This window comes from Rousettus aegyptiacus, unplaced genomic scaffold (genome assembly GCF_014176215.1).
Source record: "Rousettus aegyptiacus isolate mRouAeg1 unplaced genomic scaffold, mRouAeg1.p scaffold_m13_p_17, whole genome shotgun sequence".
NCBI lineage: Eukaryota > Metazoa > Chordata > Mammalia > Chiroptera > Pteropodidae > Rousettus > Rousettus aegyptiacus.
Window position 1 is genome coordinate 28,160,787 of NW_023416292.1, and position 20,584 is coordinate 28,181,370.

Here is a 20,584-nt window from a genome sequence, read left to right on the forward strand (position 1 = left end):
GCCAGCACGCGCGCATCCGCGGAGCTGGGGTGCAGGCCTGTGGTCTTTTCCTTTTCTAATGAGAGATGTGCCATTTTTAAGGTCCAAAGAGTATTAGACGCCCCTCCCAACAAGGTGATAGTTGTATTTTTGGTGAAAAAATGCATAACAGTAGGCTACTGTGATTTCAGTAATGCCTTTAAGTCAGTTTGTCTTTATTAGTCACACTGGAATCGACGTGCAGTTGCGTTATATAGTATATACATATTTGAAGCCTTATCTCAAAACTTCGTTTGCTCGAGGAACATAGCTGGCATGTCGCAGAGCCAGACTCTGAGCCCAAGTCTTTTGACTCTGTGGCTAGTCTTTTCCCTCCACAAGACACAAAACCCAGACCTTTGAGTTTGAGGTCCGGGACCATCACTAACGAGGGTCTTCCCCATTCTTTCCGCCTTCTCTCTCTGTTCCACAAACCTTAGCTCCCACAGTTGGCAGGTGCTGGCCAAGGCTCACAGGTAAGGTGTCTGTTTCCTTTCGATGGCTTGTCATTTAGCTTCAGCTAAATGGTCTGTGTTCCTTCCCCTTTACTCTCGTGGTCCTTCCTGTCAGGAATATCCCGCCCTCTCCTCTCTGCTTAACTATGGCAAAGAGAAACAGGATTTGGGCATTTAGGAGGAAAGGGGCTGCAATCCCTGCTTTGGGCATTGATATAGAGAGAGGGGTGACGGAAGGGGCTGACGGGCGCGTGGCGGGAGGCAGCCCCTGAGCTCCGCGGCGCCTTGCGGACGCAGCTGGGCGCCGCGGTCTCTGCGTCTCGTTTCCACGCCAAGCCAAGTCCCTGCGTCTGGCATACGTTCTCCTCACTCCTGCCCGTGCTTATCTCCCTCTCCCCTTCACAGTGTTAATAAAAGTGTCTTCCAACGAAACCGGTGTTTGACTTGCTCGTTTATTTCACTGTGTTGGCGGGGAGGGAGGACGAGTCCTGGGGACGGACGAGGACACACACGCGCGCACACGCACAGTGTCTGAGCGCCGGCCGCGCCGGCCGCCATAGTGGGAGCTTTTTATTCGCAGGTGACGGAGTTGGGAAGAAAGGCAGGTTTGCTCTCCCCGCTGTGAATCTTCCAGATTCTCGCCATATTTAGCATCTTTTCCCTTCTGACCTGTTCCCCACCCCCGCCCCCCGGTGGTTGGGGGGTGGGGGGCGCTCCGTCCATGTCCTAATGTGAGAGAGACCAAGCTAAAGAGAGTCGGATTTATCTTGCTGCTTTACGTCTGGCTTATAAAGCTGTAAAAAGAAAAAGGAAAGTTTGTATCACTGCCACAAAACTTAGAGTAGCAACACAATAGCTCTTGTAATTCATCTGGGATGTGGGATGTGTGTTCGATGGTTGCTCATGACCGGAGAAGGGATGAGAAAGGAAACAGGATCATGTGTGTGTCTTACTGCCAACGTGCAGACGTGATCATTAGCAGGCCGGGCTGATCCCAGTGGAAGTAGGGAGGGAGCCAGTCTTTGAGCTCTCCTTGTTGCAAAGCAAGACAGTCAAGAAGCGTGCCACTCAGAAAGTTCAAGGTGGGGTTTCCATGTACAGCACTGAATGGTCGGCTCAGCGATGGGACAAGGGTACTCCCTGAAATGCGTCATGAGCCGAGCGAGGCACAGAGATCCAGGAACCCAAACTCTCTCCTCCTCTCTCCCCGCCGCCTCTTCCCCCCGAGCATGATGCCTTGATTTAGAGTGACTTCCCCTGCCCAGGTCTGAGAAAATATGTACTTTCATAATTCTGCAAAATCTTGAGAGAGGAGGATAAAGAAAAGGAGCGAATTATTAAAACTTCACTCTTACCCTGACTGGGGAAGGGAAAAGAAGAGATTTTTTGCCCTCGTATAATTTGAGTCAGAGGTAGTAAGTGGCGGTGGGTTGTATGGCCGGATGCAATTTCCTCTTTATAGAGTTTTTATTCTATATGAAGAAATAAAATTTACTAACAGTAGCCTGACCATCTGAGCGAGTTTAGATTCAATAAAGAATTGTGTCTAAAAGGTCAGACTGCTTGAAAACTGGCAGAGACATTCGGCAGGTCCTTGCTAAGGGTCACAGGTAAGGTCTCTGCTTTTAGTAGCTTGCAATTACGGGACTGGAAGAATGAGAGGTGTCAGTCTCAGAGTGGCAGGGTGGGGGAGCGAAGGAGTGGAGAAGGTGCTTTTAGACCGCAGTAGGTAAGGGCCAGCGCAGGGTCTTAGAGTGAGGAGGGCTTGGGTTAACCCCCGTGAACTGGGACGACATGTGACCTCTGTGCTGTTTTCCTGATGAGTAATCGGGGAACTCTCCTGAAAGTTAGGATCGCCATCTGTAAAGCCAAACCCGTCATTACAGATTCTTTAGCTATCTTCCCATTTAGAAAATAGCACAACTTGCGGCCAGCGTTAATTTCATATCACAGTGTAGGAATGTTATATTTTCTAGGATTTTACGTTTTTAGCGATCGAGAACTTACTATATTTTGTAAATGGAAATACCACTACTTAAAAACAATGCTAGAAATAGAATGATGTCATTCGTTTCCAAGGATATCCTAGAGCAATGGGAAAATAAAAATAAGCGAGGTATTTCGTGGCAAACTTCAGGGGTTAGGTTAGGACTGTAATCGCGAGTTATCGGGGTGACCGCAGTCTCAAGTGCTGCTGGCGAGATTCTCAGGGCAAACGGGAAATGGGTTAAACAGATTTATTAAGAACCTGCATGTGCCTTGTACTCTCGGTGATGGAGTAAACAAGCCAGTCCCGGCGCTGAGAGCTCACTTTCTGGGGGCACTCCAAATGGGTTTTGATTCGAGGACAGCAGCGATAAAGTGGAATTAAGAATGCCTAGGACAGGCAAAAACCTGTCAGTCACTGATTGTGTAAAAATGAAGTGGCAAGTTATCGCAAGTTCCAGTCATCTAACAGAAAACCCTAATTCGTATTGATAAACGGCACTGGGGACTGAGCCAGAAGTGTTCAATGTACTCGATCTGGCCAGCGGCCTTTGCGGAGGAAGCTGCATTGTTCAAAACCCACCTGCTGACCACGTCGGTCTCTTGCCTTGTTCATTGTCAGCCCTCCGTTCCTCCAGTGAATGAGGCACCTGGATTTGCCTGCCTTTCCCGGTAGGTCTGACCTACCCAGTGCAAGTCCGAGTCACCCATTTTTCCCTGGTCAGTGTGAAATCTTTAGTCCCTTTGGGTCCCTTTTGCCCTCCAGTTCGGTGTTCTCCTACGGTCGGTCAGGGCTCAAGGAGCATTTCCTTCCCCCACTTCATCCCCTTTCCTCCCTCCTGCTGGAGAATAACCAAGGCGACAGGTATAGCACCCTTGTTTGGAGTGCTTACGCTTTATCCAGACATACCTTGCAGGGCCACCAGGCTGGTGACCAGCATCGCCCAGAGCTTTTCTTGCCGGAAGCCTGAACTGAGAGCGCCTTTGCTGTGGCCGAGCGCACGGCGCCCGGTTTCTTTCGGTCCCGTCAGGGTGTAGTTCCCCGTCTCTGTTTCCAAAGAGAATGAGCGGATCAGGCGAGGGCTTCAGAAGCGCCTCCTGGTGCGGCACCTTGCGACTTCCCAGCACAATTCATTGCCCAGATAAGGATTTTTTTTTTTTTTTTTTAATTTGTGGGTACTTTAGCAGCAATAAATAGAGAATCTGTGTCATACTGGGGATGCAAATAAGCCTACCTTGAAGGAACGCTAAAGTCATGCCAGAGAGCCACAAAGTTACCGTAGGCACCTTGGAGTTGATGTCCCCAGAGCTCATTTAAAAACCATCTTCTGGAGTGGGTCAAGCAGTTCAGGCTAAGTTACAATCTGGGCTTTGGAACAGACCTGGTTTCTTATCCACCACTCACTAGCTGAGTGACCTTAACACAAGTTACCTTTGAGCCCGAGTTGTCACATGACAAGAAAAATACCTTTCTCAAAAGGCCGTGGAGATTAAAGGAAATAATATGTCACGTAGCATGTCGTTTTTTAATACTATCACCTGTCTGGCCTCACTAGTTTTATCTTCCAGAACGAATCTTATTTCCACATTTGGTGAGCATATGGGTCGGTTCTAATACATAAATATGGTGAGAGAATGAGAAAGACATTGTGTCTGAGGGAGAGCCATCACAAGTAGAAATAGTAGGAGAACAGGAATAGATTATAAATAAGCCTTTCTGTTCTCCAAGGCTTAGCGTTTGTGCTTGGGACGCACAATACGAATTTGTGAGATGAATGAAAGAGCGTTAAATAGAATAAAGTTTTATAGAACCCTCAGTGCCAGAATAAAGTAAAGTAACGTGAAGAGATATTAAAACCGGTGGTATGTTATGTACGAATGAACATTTTAGAAAGATGTTTAGAGACAGCAGTCAGTGGGCTGTTACTAGGCAACATCTCAGTGCCAGGCCCTGAGGCAGATGTGGGAGACGCAAGAACGAGCAAGATGCATTTGGGTCTCAAGGCCGGCTGGCCAGCTGGGAGACCGTTGGCATGTGTTAAGTGCGAGATGATGACCTGGTGAACACCTTTGGAAAGAAAAGGGCGAATGTTGGAAAGAACTAGCCGTGCTTAGCAACTTAACTCGTTGGGGGAAGAGAATAAAGGAGGAACCACGGTCCTGACTGCATCGTGGGCAGAAGTCCAGTCTCAGGAGGATGGATTTGAGTTTGTGAAATCAGTAGGGCATTCGGGAGCTTGGAGTCCAGTTGTCAGTGGAAATGTTTAACTGCAACTTAGGAAAGAGGTAAGAGCTGGAGAAGTTGATTTAAGGATCAGGTGCAAGGGGGGACAGGCTTAAATCCTGAGAGTGAGAACTAGGGAGAGAGTAAAGACGGAGGGGTGAGGAGGGGTTCTTGGGAAATTCTTGGGAATTCTCATGTGTTGAGAGATGGGTGGAGGAAACCGAGGCAGAGAAGGGGAGAAAATAAGCAGCCTAAAGTGAAGTGGGGAGTGTGGGTTAACTACTAACTGTAGGAAGCGAGGAAAGGTCCTGGGCCAGGTGTTTATCTTCGGATCTCTGTATGTAATTTATATCTATTCTTTCTTAAAAGATACTGTAGCATTTTAAAGTCGGATAACAGCAGTGCCCTTCTATCCTCCCAGGCGTGTTAAGGCCCCAGAGACGATTGCCGTCTGTTCTTTGAGGTGTCTCGCCGTGTTCCTAAACCACATGCTCACGTCGCCACTCCTTGGTGAGCAAGTGTAGACGTTTATTGACTTTCTGCTGTAGAAGATGAGGATGTGGTTCCATAAGCCTCTAGCCACTTCCCTTCTCCGCGTCTCTCAAAAAGCATCATTACAAGTTTTAGTTAAGTCGATGTTTACATACTTTGGATTCTGTGAATGTCACTTATTACAGAGTCACGTTGCGTGCTACGATTATGTTCCCTTTGGTAAATTTCAGCGTTTTTCCCCGCAGATAATGATATTTTTTAAACCGCCAGAGTTTTTTATATCCACATCTTTAGTCCTTTATCAGAAGGATGATCTATCAATTCCATTTTTACCCCTAGAGATTTTCCTTCCAGAGCCCTCTTTCTCTTGCCCTCTTCCAGGCTAATTGTTCTTTTTGGCCCCTTTTCATTCTAGAATTTCCTTATCCCCTCTCCTCTGTTAGATTCCTTGTCTCCTGAGTTCCGTTTTGTCTGCTCTACTGATTCACTCCCTAGTTTTACTGAAGCACATCCTTTGGTACCTTCTTAGGAAAGATTACGTGGAGGACAAAATTTGTGTTGAATTATTTATTCCATGGCTTTCCCCACATGTGGTTGGTAGTTTGGGCGGAGAATTCTAAGTAGAACGTAATTTTTAGTTTTGAAGGCTTGCTGCCTTGTCCGGGCAATATAAAAACACGGAGAGTCACTCTGGGCATGAGGACGTCACGTAGGTAAAGCTGAGGCTGGGGTGGCCACGCGTAGGCTGTCCACAGTGGTGACAGCATGAGATCACACATAGAATGAAGGAGCTACGCAGAGGCTTTGCCGCCCCGGAGATGGAGACAATAACAGTTTGGGGTTCTGTTGGCTTCCTGCTTTCCGATTCTAGAAACAGACTCCTGGACAAAAGCTGTACTTGCCTTACTATTTTGCCCCTTTAATCTATGGCAGCTTAAAAACAACTGTCTGTATTATCTCAAGTCCATCCGTCTGTCCCAGCCCGAAGGCCAGTGTCCGTGTTTAGAAGCGCAGCCACATCCCTGAGAGAGGGCCGAAATTCCCGCCCTCTCTGCTTGTACCGGCCCTGGTCAGGGAGTGGCATCGGACAAGGTGCTTAACCTCCTTGTGACTCAGCCTCAGTGTCAACAAAAAGTGGGATGGCTACCTCAGTACGATTTTTTAAAATTAAAGACAACACGAGATCGCCCTCGTCTACGTGCTTCGAGGGACGCAGCATCTGCCAGTGGGAACGACGGGCCAGGACCGCGTCACGGGGAGCACGTGTCCCTGAGGAGCTGCCCACCCAGGGCCTGCGACAACCTCCCGTCTCCAGCTGTCCGCCTGCCGACATCCCACCTGGTGCCCTTAGGGATCTGAGGAGCTCACCTGTGACCGAAAGGGACCAAAAATGGCCTTGCAGGTGGATGTCTGGCCTCTGGCTTCTGGCGCAGCACTGGTAGACGCCACTGTTCGCCGGCGTGGCTCGGTCTATGGTGAACACCAGCTGAGATGACCGTTCGCGGCCGCCATCCGGCCCGCGGTACCGTTTCAGTCTCAGCTGCTGCAAGCTGGTCTCAGGGGAGCAGTCCCGAGTCCTGTTCTTGCACAAAAACACGACGAGCCCCTCCGCCTCTCTTTCCTTATGCCACACGGTACAGATTAAGCTCAGTCTCTCTCCTTCCTGGGAAGCTGAGCTGATGATGTTCATGCATCCTGAAACAGAAAGCAGGAATTAGCCGTGGGAAGCCAGGTGTACATGGTAAATGAAATTCACTTCCACATAAATGTCCAGGTGAGATGGGGGTCTCCCCGCGGACATTAAATACCAGCCTCTTCAAAGAGCTGTCTGCGAGCTCTAGGCATATCTGAAGGACACAGGCAATCCCAGCTACGAATTCAGGAATGATCTGTATGTTATTTCTGCTCTCCGTCTGGAACTCTGTAGGGCCTTTAACTATAATCCTTGGGATAGCCTTAGAGACAAGTCTTCTTGTTCCCACTTTATAGATTAACAGACGGAGGCGCGGAGTGGTTAGATGGGTTTGCCAGAGTCAACAAACATTGTGCTATCTGAATCTCAGACCTGGGTGTCATAACCTGTAGGAATCTTCGATCGGGCCAGAGTGCCCGGCTCTTTGCACCGTAGCGGATGCAGACAGAATGGGCAATTGGATGCTGACAGAAAAAGAAAAGACTCTATTTTCCACACTTTATTAGTGTCAAGAAGGGTGAGTCCTTTTCCACCTCACCAGAAAAAAATTCATGGGGTCCATCCCTCCTCAGGAGTCCAGGAGCCTCCCTCCCTGATGGCTGTCTCTGCCCTGGGGACCTGGGGGTGGGCCGTCCTTACCACCGAGCCGGATGTCGGCGATCACCAGCAGAGCGGCCAGAGCGCAGCAGCCTCCGCCAGGTACCATCGGCGTCCCCCACGTTGTCAGTGGCTCCAGGAAATCGAGGCAAATGCCGGCTCTGCCGATGTCCTTGGCTTCACTTCCCTGAAAGCACAGAGGGAATCCTGGACAAGGCCTTCCGGGGCTCCAAGGCTGCCTGCCTGTTCCAGGCACCGCCTTCGGCCGGGCGGGGTCCGATGGAGATGGAGGAGGGCTTGGGTGTGAGAATCTAGCTGGCTGGGAAGCAGGAGGTACCGAATCGAGTGGGGTGTCCTGGAGGGAGGAGACAGAGACACTGAGGGCCGCTTTTGCAGATTTTTTTTTTTTTTTTTCTGAGTTAATGGGATTGTCAGGTCAAAGAACATGAACATTAAACATGTTTTTCTACTACACGTTGTCAGATTTCTCTCTGAAAAGATGGTTGCGATTGAGGTGTTCAACAAGAATGCTTGATAGTGTACGTTCCTCCAGGGGCTTCCCAGCCCTGGGTATTAGCTGTCTTTTAAGTTTTTGCCAATCTGAGGGATGAAAAATTACATCTCGCCGATGTTTTTGTGTTTCCATGACTGTTGAGGGCAAAGAGCTCTTCTTAACGTTTATTGGTCATTAATATTTCATCTTCTATAAATTGCCTGTTCTTAGTTTTTGCATTTTAAAAAAATCAACTTTTAGGAGCTTTCTCTGTATTAGAGATATTAACCTGGCTGTCATTTTTTTAAAAACATATACTTCCTTCCAATTTGTTTTTTGTCTCTTGACTTTTTTTTCTTTCCATAAGGAAAATTGACATCTGCATGCAGTTAAATACCATACATCTATCTTCTCTTTTCAATCATTTGTGTTTCCTGTATTAAGAAAGTTTGCTTCAGGCTGAGGTTGTAATTTTCTTCCAATATTTTCATTGTTTTACCTTTTACATTCATATTGTCTAATCCTAGCTAATCCTGTGAAATGGCCCGTTTTTTCCTTCAGGTTGTCAATAGTGATGTTTTTCGATTGATTTGTAGGAGTTCTTTATATATACTCAAAAAATTAGTCCTTGGTGATAGGAGTGAGAAATACTTTTCTAGCTTACCATTTGTCTTTTCTGTGGCGGTTTTTAAAAATTTTATTAACTGTATTGGGGTGACATTGGTTAGTAAAATTATACAGGTGTCAAATGTACAATTCTATAGCGCATCATCTGTATATTGTGTCAAGTCTCCTTCTGTCACCATGTGTATGACCCTCTTTACCCTCCTGTCCCTCCCCTATCTATGGTGGGTTTCGTGTTGCAGAAATCTTTTTGTTTTCATGTAATTAAACTTACCAATCTGTTCTTTTACTTTAATCTCTGTCAGGTTATGTGTCATGCTATACAGGCCTTCTCCACTCCCAAATTTAAAACATTCTCCCATGGTTTCTTCCAGTACTTTTATTTTTTAATTTTCTTTTACATTAAAATTTTTGGTATTTATGTAATTGATTTTGGCGGAAAAGGTAAGATACCGCTGTGACTTAATTTTTTTTTTTGAGCTTTCTACCAGTTTGAATACCTTTAGTTGAATAAAACAATTCACTTTTGACTTGAAAAGAGTTATCACATACACTTGTGTGTATGCATGCCGATTTCTGTACTTTCATTCTATTTATATATGTGCCTGACAAATTTTAGATTTATATTTTAAGTAATTTATAGACTTGTTAATATTTTATTTTTAAATGTCTAATCATCTTTGTTGTAGATTTAGAATGTTTTAGTATTTAGTTTCTAATTATTCAGAGTTTTTCTATTTATTTTTCTATCCGATATTCATAATCAGCTTGTCTAGTCCCTCCCTTCCCACCACCTACCACTAGGGAAAAATAATACTGGTATTTTTTAAAATCGGGGTATGTACAATTGATGTTTTAACTTAGAATTGAAATTTTTGTGGCAGTGATTCTTTCGATCCAAGAATGTGATATTCCTTTCCGCTTTTTAAGTCTTGTGTTTTGATGTGTGTGTCTCTCAGCCATGTTTAGATGTTTTCTTCATAAAGGTCTTGTTCATTTCTCACTAAGTTTATTTTGAGTATATTTTTGTCACTATTGAAAATATCGTCTTTTTCCCATTGTCTTTTGTTTTTTGTTTCTCCCTTTATGTCATTTTTCTTTTATATCATTCATTAAACCTTCTAACTCTTCATCGTTGTTCCTAAATGAAAGACTGTTTATTATATATTAATTTCATATCCAGCTGCCTTCTCTAATAATTCTATTGTTTTTAATAATTTTTCAGTTGATTCTTAGGTTTTTGACATGCAATCCTATTATTTCTAAATAATGATAATCACTTTCTTTTCTATTTTTATATCTCTGATTTCTTTCTCCTGTCTAATTGTGTTGGCTGATATCTCCAGAAAATATTAAATAACAGGGGTGATAATGAATCCCTGTCTTTTTTATCTGAATTTAGTGGGGAATGCTTTAATTGTTTCCTTATTAAGTATATGCTAGCTAGGGATGAGATGTTTTATTATATTAAAGAATATACATTTATTTCTATTAGGAATTTTAAAAATACCAAAAGAGGAATGTTAAATCCTTTATTAATTGCATTTTAAATATCAACTAAAATGATCATATGATTTTTCTTAATAGATATATTAGTATGTTGGTCTGTGTTAAAAGATTTTCTGAAATCGGTGCATGCTTGCAACCTAAAAAACAAAAACAAAACTAGCTTTCGGTCTTGGCATATTATTCTTTTAATATGCTGCTGGATTCTGCTTCATAGTATTTTATTTAAGACTTTTGCTTCAATATTCTCAAATAAGATTGATTTCTTTTTTATTTTTTGTGTTACTTTAGTTGAGTTTTAGAATAAATGTTACGCTTATTTCACAAAAAGAATTTGGGAACTTCTTTTGTAAGCTCAGGAATGATTTCCAATAGCAATGAAATAATCTGTTTTTTAAAGGTTTCATAGCATTCTCTAGTGACACAATCTGGGCCTAATGTTTTAGCGGGGCAGTTAGGCCTTGATCATTTTTCTCTGTTTCCTGTTTGGTAATCAATCATTCCATTGAATATTCTCTCTCTTTATTGGAACCAGCGTTCATGCATCATTTTTTTTTTTAAATTATCCTCTTTTTCCCTAATTTATACTCATAGACTTGAGAAAAAGGATCTTTGCGGTTCTTTAAATTTCCTCTTTATTTATGGATTATTCTTTCTCTTATTTTGTATATTTGTGCTTTTTCTCTTTTTTGATTACGTTAGTTAATTAGCTATTGTTTTTTCCTGAACAAACAGCTCTTGATTTACTTATTGGTTCTATTATTTTCTGTTTTCTTTTGGCTTTCTACATCTAACTTTATTAATTCCTTTATTCTCCTTTCCTTAGAATTTTTCATTTTCTAATTTCCCCTCCAGAAGAAGATTCCCTTTGTAAAAAGGACGTTTCCATTTGTAAGGGACATCTCTATTCGTAAGGTGTAGCCTTCACTGTACCAGGCCTGCCTTTGCTGCGGAGAAGGCTTGGGTTTAAATCTGCATGACAGTCTGAGCCTTGTTTACTGTGTTTGTCCAGGTAGCGCCCACCGTCCCACAGCCAGCCCTACCCCCAGCATCACCTTTTGTCTTTAACTGTGAATGTGGAGTTGAAGGTGGTGGCTCCCGCCATTTGGGGTGTTACCCAGGGCTCCTGGGTCTCTCCCATGTATCCGGGGGGTGTGCGTGTTATTAAACTTTATACTCTGTTTCTCTCCTACTAATCTGTCTGTGTTAATTTGATTATTAGACCAGCCAGGAAATCCTTGAAGGGTAGAGGATGATCTTTTTTCTCCCTGACTATTGTATATATTTATAGACCACAGAGAACAAGTACAAAGATACATAGCACATTGTTTGTATCGTTTACCTCAGAGAGGTGTGTCGTGAGGAAAGTGGGAGAGTTTAGTAATTTTTCTTGATACCGTTTTATGTTGTTCGACTTGCTAAGATGATCCCGTAGTACTTTTATAATTTAAAAAATTGAATACAGAATATATCTTTGTATGTATGTATATATCTGTGTATCTGTACACACAAACACACACACACACACATTTGGAAATATGCCAAAATGTAAGATGTTCACCTCGAGAAGTTTAGCAACTAATGAAAGGGACATTCATTATGTGTTTTATATACTATATATTTTTTACAATGACAATTTAAAGAGAAAACCTGTAGCTCGGGGTCAAAATAAAAAATGTGTCTACTCAGTGGGATTAACAAAAAGGACAGAACTAAGATGCTGGGTGACAGTTTGTAAGAAGAAATGAAAGGCAATCAGAATAAAAGTGTTTTTAAGTCAATTGCGTTAAAACCGAAATGCGCGTAACCCAGGAGGCATTAAAGATTTTCTAAGAGGTCGTGGGCACAATTAATCAAACGAATGCATTTCCCGCTTCCCCAAGTTTTGGTTGTCTTCCTTCCCAGCATCAATTCGCAGGAGAAGGCGATGTGGTGGGGGCCCCTGCGGGTTCTCCTTTCCCACCCCTTTCCCAGTTAAACTTTCCCACCTTAGAAAAGAAAGGCTCACCCTGGCTCTTATTTGGAGCATTGTCCTGGGGTACAAAACCTCCAGGGAACCAGAGGGATGTTTTGAAATATGTGCCTAATTGAAGGTAAAAAAAAATCCATTTGTAAATCAATCTGTTTCCAATTCTTGGCTTTTAACAAACTGAAGAACTAGCTAATGGAATCGTTCGCTGTAGGATAGTCTGGTGTTTTCCTCCAATGTCTATCTCCCCCACATCTCCCTTTTTAACAAAACTTACTGTTCACCTCCACCAGGTTTTAGCAGAGAACATGTCTGCCTGGCTGGAGGCGTTTCTGAGCCGCCTTTCGTGGATGAGGTGTGCTATGTGGCTAAAGTCTTGTCAATGCAAGTAAAAGGAAGTGGTACGTGCTACTGGCAGGTCTTGCTCTTGGTAGAAGATTGCAAAAAAAAGCAAAACACCCCCCCCCACACACACACACACAAACCAGTAACAACAACAACAAGAAAAATCATGAATTTATCCTCCGAATACATACATGCCCCTCTGTAATGTGACTTGGTCACTCCTCTCCATCTGTTGAGTCTGGACTTGGCTACTTAACTTGGTTTAGCTAATGGTACATTAGCGAATGTGCAAGCAGAATCTTGTAAAGTGCTCATGCGTTTGGGTTGGCTTTCTCTCGCTGCTTTTGGAATCCAGCCAAATCTGACAAAGCTCAGGCCAGCGTGCTAATTGCTAGAGATGACACAAGTTTCTCCCGTCTCCTCAGCCAAGCATGAGACGTGTGAGTGAGCCCATCTGCAACCAATCAGCACCCAGCCTACCTCCGGCTGACTCCCGACAAACCAGTGAGCTCAGAAGAACTGCAAGTTGAGCCCCGCCCAAATTGCCAAACCACAGAATTGTGAGCTAAAAAAATGGTTATCGTTTTCAACCACCAGAGTCTGGGTGGTTTGTTGTACAGCAAAATGATTGAACATTCATCCTTTTTCTCTTTCATTTTCTACTGTCCAGAAAGTAGTCAGAGTTCTAGAAAACTGGTTCCAACTATTCAGCCAAGGGCAGTAATGGAAAGACGAGGAAAACAGCAACACAGGAAGAACCATCTCCCTCGAAAACATCATGGAGCAAATAAAGTACCCTCCCCGTCCTAGGTCGCTCAAGACCACTGTGTGAGAGAAAGGAAACGTTTAAGCCACTTCTTTGTTGCAGGAGCTTAGCTATCAATACGTATATAATATGTAATAAATATAATAAAGAAAAAATGCTACATCACCTAAAAAGTAATCAAGTTGACTGTTACATGTATTTTTTTCTGATAGATTACTGTGTGATTTTTGCTGTATGAGTAGAAATTCAAATAGAGAGATATTGCTGTTGAAAATTGTCTTGTTCTCATCTGCTTACATGAACATTATCTCTCGACACAAACATCTATTTTAAAAAATATATATATATATGATGATGAATGCTTTTCATTTCAGCAAAAAATAATATCCTCAGATAGAATGAAATTTTTTAAAAAGGCGATCTAACACTTTGAGTGTATAAAATGTTGAAGTATTTTGTTGAAAAACTAACAAAATTTGTTGTTTGATCAATCATATTAATAAGGATTTGAAAAATGTATTTACAGCTATGGTCATAAGAAGTTTAAAAACATCTGATTTTAGTTTCCTTACCTATTGCAGACATGTATAATGGGATATTAAAAATGCTTTCAATCATAATATATATCACATTAAGATAAAAAATGGGAGAGGTAGAATGAAAGTAGACAAAAAGGAAAGGAAAATAATACTCCCAATTCAAATATATTAATAATCATATAGAAAAAGGTGAAGACCCACTGGTTAGGGAATGGTTGAGTAAATTATGGCATATCCACAGTATGGAATATTATGTAACTACAATTTATGTAAACTAATAATGTATAAACAACAAAAATAAAATTTTACAAAGTGATTATATAAAATCATTAATTTTCCTAGATGCAATCGCTATTCAGAAAATAAGATAGAAGAAAAAAAAATTCTCGCTCATTATAGCAATAAAATGCCCAGGAATTTAAAATGTAACAAGATTTCCATCAAGACCTAGAGGGTAAAAATTATTAAGTGCTATTAAGGAACATAGAAAATGTTAATGGAGACAACTGCTAATTTTCCCTCTATTTAGCTATAAATTCGTCTCAATCCTGATAAAGCCGAGCAGCAGTCCAGAGGTCTGGCCGCCACTCCTGCTGCCCTAGCCTGGTCCAGGGCTGGCTGTTGCAGCTTCCTGCCGCACCCCCATCACCCCAGAATGGCCATAGCATCAGAACACAGCCTCTAGAGACGAAACTTTGAAAGTGAAAGTGACCTGCGTTTGTGCTAGCTACAAAGCCTCATCCGACTTGAAAGGAAAATAAAGAGGGATTGAGTTTATTCATTCAGCCTAAGGCTGTGGTTAAAAGCACAGACTCTACAGCCAAACTGCTCGAGTCCAAGCCCTGGTTCCCCGACTTACTGGTTGTGTAACGGGCAACTCGTTAGGCTCTGGAAACGGGAACTACACTCAGCGCTTAATGTTTGACAAACACTGGCCAACCATAAAATGCCAGGCACCACAGGGCACAGAGATGACAAACAGCAGAGGCCGACCATCTTAGGGCTTAAATACAGCCACTAGGGGCAGGACAGGTTTGCAGTCTGACTTCGACAGGTATTTGCTGTGTAACGTTGGGCAAGTGTCTTAACCTCTCTGAAAATCAACTTATCGATCTACAAAACGGTGATGCTAGTCTCTTCCCAGGGTGGTTGTGTGGGTCAAGCAATGAGGCAGCCTGCTTACACAGCGTGGTGACAGCTGGGTCCCTGACACAGAGTAAAGGGCTTGGTAGCTGTCGGCCGTGACTGATTTTTGGTTCCTCATATCTGAGGTAATTTACAGTCCCCCAAGCGCATCTGTACACGTGATTGTGTTTACTGCTTATAGAACACTGCGCTATTATGGTTATTTAAAAAGCTGTCATCTGTACTAAGCTTGCGGAGGCTTGCGGAGGCATTGCGACTCGCTTAGAATCACAGCTTCTAAGAGGGGGTGCCAGGATTCTGACCCCCAAGTTATGTGGGTCTCTCTGCGTTTCATTTCCTTTGCCCCCCCTTCTCACAGCTACCCAGGCTGCTCGCGATCAACTGGGACGTGAGTGACAGTAACAGGGTGTGAAGTATATCAGGGAATCGGGAAGGACGGATTCCAAAGGAGAGGTCTTGGAAACGCTGCATGATGGCCCTGGAGTTAGGCCTCGAAAGATGTTTGTCGACTTTGGGGGGCTGGTGCCTGATGGATGCAGGGGTGAGGTAAGGTGGGGAGTGGGCTGGGGACATGTGGCTTCCAGGCCTGGCTCTGCACCAGCTAAGCTGTGAGATGTCCAGAAGGTCAATCCCTTCTCTAGGCCTGTTTCCTGAGGGACCAGAGCAAGCGGCAAGGGGCAGGGGCAGGGTAGGGGCCGCTTCCAGGAGGACAGTGGCGGACAGGCTGGGCTGCCTGCAGGCGCTGATACTTCGCGGCGCCTAGGGCCGAGCTGGGGCAGAGCATGTAAGTCTGTCGCGGGCCGTTCGCGGGGGCTGGGGGCAGGCGGGGGCGCCCTGCCCAACAGGTGACCCCAGTGCCGCGCGGAGCGGGCACCGCTGGTTCTACACTCTGGCCGCGAGAGGGCGCCACTTTCCAGTCCTCTCTGCGTTTCATCATCAGTCCATCGTTTGGCGTCTTGAAACGCTTGGGGCATGGGGTCGGGCTTGCGGGGCTAGCCTGGGAAAACTGAACCGAGCAGTGTGTGTGTGTGTGTGTGTGTGTGTGTGTGTGTGTGTGTGTGTGTGTGTGTGTGTGTGTGTGTGTGTGTGTGTGTGTGTGTGTGTGTGTGTGTGTGTGTGTGTGTGCGCGCGCGCGCGCGTGCGCGCGTGTGCAGGTGCATGCGGGTGCAGGGTAGGCCGGCATCCTCGCCTTGGCCTTCCCCAGGGCTTCTGAACTCTGCCGGCCGCCCAGGGCCTAGGACTCAGGATGGAGAGATGGCCGGGGCCAGTAAACGCGCCCCTCGCCCGGATCTCCTAAGCTGAGGGTCCTGGACTCAAACCCAAGCACGGACTAACCTCGCCGGCCTCACGTTCCTCTGTGTTTAAAGCTCCCTCGTGCGAATGTCGGGACAGTTAAAGGACACACGAAGCTGTGGCCAAGATGCTCTGGTGGAACGTGGACTGTCGCTGGTGGGGACAAGATGGGAAAGAAGAGGCTCCATTCTCTCCGTCACCAAAGCCCAGCCCTAAACTCTCAGAGGAGCTGGACGGTTAACGATCAGCTCCACCAGTGCCTCGGCCTGCAGATCACAAAACTGGAAAACTGAGAGGGACGCCCGAGGCCCCGAGATGCGCGCCCAGGCTCTGCCGCCGCCCCGCTCCCCGGACGAGAACCCCGAGAACCCCGCCTGTGAGAAACCCAAGCGAGGGCCCCCCGCAGGGCCTCGCAGGGCGGCCCCGCCTTCTCAGGCTCCGCCCTTCTGGGCACCCGGGGCCCGGGTCCCTCATCCTTAACACAAACGGGCCACAGACCCTTTAGGTTGTCTCACGAAGTCTGCGGGTCACCTTCTCAGAGTAACATTTAGAATAAATTTTAAAAAACATGGAGGGTAACAAAAGAACCACATTATATCAAAACCGTTGTCCCAGCGTCAGAAGAACCTATGAGAGTAATGCGCACGTGGCTTGAGACCCGCTCTGGCCTCAGACTATCGTAACCAGAGTAGCGATGACAGTCTGACAGCCCACGCCACTTGGCGACATCGGCCACAGCTAATGAGACTTGAAAACATCTGTGATTTCCGTTGCTGGCAAAGCCCGATGTGGTTCGCTGCCAGCTTCGCCACTGAGGCGGACGCTAACCTCCAGCTAGAGGCCGGCGAGAGTAAAGATGCAGTGGCTCCCCCCAAATGCACGAGCTCCACGACTAAGTCCACGCCCCCCCCCCAGAGTCCCTGCAGGACAGTGTCCTCATGGTGCAGCTAGGGAAACAGAGGCAACCAGCTCTCCTGCTTCCTGCTTCCTAGGTCAAAGGTCTTCCTGCCAAACGGTGTTAACTCTGGACCTAGGGAAAACTATCCTGAAACCATCATTTTCACCCCAGAGTCCCAGGTTTACTGTCAAACGCATGCCGGTGGCCCAAGGCCTCGCCTGTGAACATCACCCCCAGAGGGTACATCCGGGGTGCGAACTGCCCCTGGGGTCGCCTCCCCGCTGCGTGGAGCCCCGCGGCGTGTCCCAGGCCGGGCTTCGAGAGCCCCAGGGGAGAGGGGACCCAGGCCCGCGTAACTTCCCTCCAGTTCCTCACTCCCCTTCGCCACCCGGACCTCTCGAGCACGGAACAAAAAAGTGTGTGGCCTGTGGGGTTTGGAACAGCAGGACGGGGCCGGGTCTGCCTCAAGGGCCCCGCCTGGGTTCCCCTCCCTGAGCGCAGAGCTGGTCCTTCTCCCCTTGAGGGAGATGTCACCTCCGTATCCCCCAGAGTCTGCGGGAGGAGGGCGCGCGCGGCCCAGCTGGTACGGGGAACACCTGTCCTTCCCAAGCTCCCGAGGGCGAAGGCGTTTCGAGAAGCAGGGTGTCCCTGGGACCTCGCTGGAAGCCTGTCCTTGCCCGGGCAGCTCTGTCCACTGTCCCGTCCCGCTCTCAGAGCCCAGGTCCCCAGCCGGCCTCTTTACCTTAGACAGACGTTCTCTGCCGCCGTCAGGCGGGGGGCTCTGGCGAGTGTGCAGCGAAGGCGCCGTCAGCCCCGGACTCGTGAAAACCTCGTCCCCCACTTCCGTCTCTGCTCGGCCTCCGCTTCGGGTATATATGGTCTTTGGAAACCACAGGACGGGTTTGTTCAGCAGTCAGGGGTCTTCCTGCCTCTCACCTCCTCCCCCACGGGGAATGTTTCCCCCCTCCTCTGCTGCTTTTTCCTTTTCCTTTTTCTTGGGCTGGAAATAGACCAAGGTGCCAAGGGGGCTGAGGAAAAAAACGCTCTTCGACGTTGTTTTCTTCATCTGGGGCGGGGGGACACATGTTTCACTTGATAATTCACGATAAGGACCAGAGTAAGTAGAAGAGACATGGACAGACTGCGCCTTCGCGTGTACAGCAAGGTGCCACGCCGTGTCCTGGCAGGAGGCTTTGCTTCCGAGGGGCAGGGAGAGCAAAGCTGCTCCATCCAGGCCGAAGGGGAAGACAGCCGGCCGGGAGGGAGGGCCCGGGAGAGGCGGGCCCCAGACGGTCCTGTGGTGGGGGCACGGGATGAACGACTTCCTGTCTCGCCCCGCCCGAGAGCCCCTCAGCATTTCTCTTCTGTTCTGTGCCTCCTGGCTTGTCGATGGCTGAGAGATGGCAACGATCGTTTCTAAATCCCCGGGTTGCAGACTTCGATGGCGAGAGCGTTGGTCTGAGCATTAGAAGCTCCACGTTCCCACCTCTGCAAGAAGCCCCCTGGTTCTGGAGCAAACACCTGTCCTGACTGCCAGCCAGGGCAGGCTACCCAGGAGCCGAAGGGCGTCATAAGATGTGGGCTCGGGGGACATTTTTCATAACTAATCTAGAGTCACTGTCACCCGAGCGTGGACAGGGAATTCCCGTTTTGTTATACTCTGTGGTCCCTAAAGCAGTAAAGTGCCCTGGGGTTTGAGGTCCTTTTAGGCGCCTGCGCCGAAGCCATCATGGAAGCATCGTCAGGGGGACAGACACCAGGAACACCTCCTCGTCCCGTAGAAGTTCAGCGTTCACGGCAGAACCAGCCGATCACACTGGGAAACCCGGGCCGACTTCAGGCAGCCGGTGCCTGATGGTCATAGCGAAAACCAGCGAAGCGACGTGGTGGGCGGCTAGCATGCAGTCCCTCCCCCGCCCCCCCCTGCCCTGCTGTGGGGGGGGCACCTCCCCCACAGCCGCCCACACAGTCATCCTGTCAGCCTTCGGATGCCCCCCTATACCTGAGTCTAATTACACAATTTAGCAGCCGCTAGATTGCGTGCAAGATCTTACCAGGCAATGCTCAGGATCACCAGGGAAGCTGGTTGAATGTTGAATCCTACGTTTATCTTCCTTCCGTAGAACTACGAGGTCTCAGAAATGGGAGGGACCGAGACGGCCCCCCGGCCCTGTCCCCAGCAGGGTGTGGGAACTGCTGTGACTGTGGTTCTCACACCTGAGCACGTATCACTCAGTGTGTTAAAACACAGAGCGCTGGGCCCGCCACGGCTTCCGAGGCAGCAGCTTTGCAGGGCGCCCAGGACTTCGTATCTCCAGCAAGCCCCTCCCCCCCCCCAGGAGCTGCCGCTGCTCTCATTGAGCTGTGTGTCTGTTTTCATGCCAGCACCATGCTGTTTTGTTTACTATAGGTTTGTAGTATATTTCGATATTGTGTAGCATGATATGTCCAGCTTTGTTCTTTCTTCAGATTTCTGTGGCTATTCCGGGGTCTCTTGTGGTTCCACATAAATTTTAGGATTACTTGTTCTAGTTCTGTGAAAAATGCCATTGGGATTTTGATAGGAATTACACTGAATCTATAGATTGCTTTTGGGAGTCTGGACATCTTAATGATGTTACTTCTTCCTACCCCCGAGCGAGGTACGTGCTTCCATTTATTTGTATCTCCTTCAGTTTCTTACTTCAGTGTCTTGTAACTTTCCGAGTACAGGTCTTTTACCTTTTTCACTAAATTTATTACCAGGCGTTTCATTTTATTTTTTGACGCAATCGTAAATGAGATTTTTTTTCTTAACTTCTTTTTCTGATAGTTTGTTATGGGTGTGTGAGAGTGTAACTGATTTCTGCAGACCAATGTTTTATCCTGCTACTTTACTGCAGATCAGCAGTCACAGGGGAGGCTTTATCCTGCCTCCTGCCTTCACCGCGTACAGCTGTAGGACATCTGTCTCGGGCCTGTTCATGGACCCTGGCCTGACGGACTTCTCCGAGGGTGTGCAGGCTTCACAGACCGCTTCTTTCTCTGGGGGCGCCGATGAGGCCAGAGCAACCGGGGGGGGGGGGGGGGGGGGGGGGGGGGAGGAGAGACCGGCGTCAACATGGTCTCAGGACAGACAGAAAACCACTGGAGCTTAAAATGCCAGGCTCCGGAGAAGTTAATGAGCTACTCGAAAGACAGGGTTATTCTGGGATAATCAGACCTGAAGTCGGAGGGAAAACTTGGAGACATCGGAGGTGACTCTCGTACTGAGCCACGTCGCAGTGGCGATTGCTGCTACTTTCCTGTCTTATTACCCAGTGGAGCAACTTCTTCCTTATTCTTTAAAACTTTTTTTCAATTAGAGTTGTCATTCGATATTATTGTATCCTTCTTTATTCTTATTTTTCACAATTCGCTTGTCGAATTCCACCAAAAAACAAACAACAACAACAAACACCCTGTGGGAAATTTGATTAGAAATATATTTCTCTGTAGATCACTTTGGAGAGAACTGACGTCTTTACCATGTTCGAGTTTTGATCTGCGGCTCTGCTCTAA

The 20,584-nt window shown here is 46.8% G+C and overlaps 1 protein-coding gene across 5 annotated transcripts; it reads right to left on the bottom strand.

Moving 5' to 3' along the window:
* Window positions 1–756: 756 nt before the first annotated feature.
* Window positions 757–19,278, bottom strand: CD160 (CD160 molecule). 5 transcript variants are annotated; one of them, XM_016143173.2, is made up of 5 exons: window positions 17,787–18,937; window positions 7,508–7,820; window positions 6,544–6,870; window positions 3,370–3,507; window positions 757–1,267 (listed from the first exon to the last, which is right to left on the bottom strand). In XM_016143173.2, exons 2-5 carry the CDS (start codon window positions 7,572–7,574, stop codon window positions 1,260–1,262), a joined length of 540 nt encoding a protein of 179 aa, XP_015998659.2. In that variant the 5' UTR covers window positions 7,575–7,820; window positions 17,787–18,937; the 3' UTR covers window positions 757–1,259. The 5 variants fall into 5 exon arrangements, with proteins under 5 accessions (XP_015998659.2, XP_015998654.2, XP_015998637.2 ...); XM_016143168.2 differs by lacking the exons at window positions 757–1,267; window positions 3,370–3,507; window positions 17,787–18,937 and adding an exon at window positions 19,099–19,278 and having other exon boundaries at window positions 4,493–6,870; window positions 7,508–7,652; XM_016143151.2 differs by lacking the exons at window positions 757–1,267; window positions 3,370–3,507; window positions 17,787–18,937 and adding an exon at window positions 19,099–19,277 and having other exon boundaries at window positions 4,493–6,870.
* Between the last annotated feature and the right edge of the window lie 1,306 nt (window positions 19,279–20,584).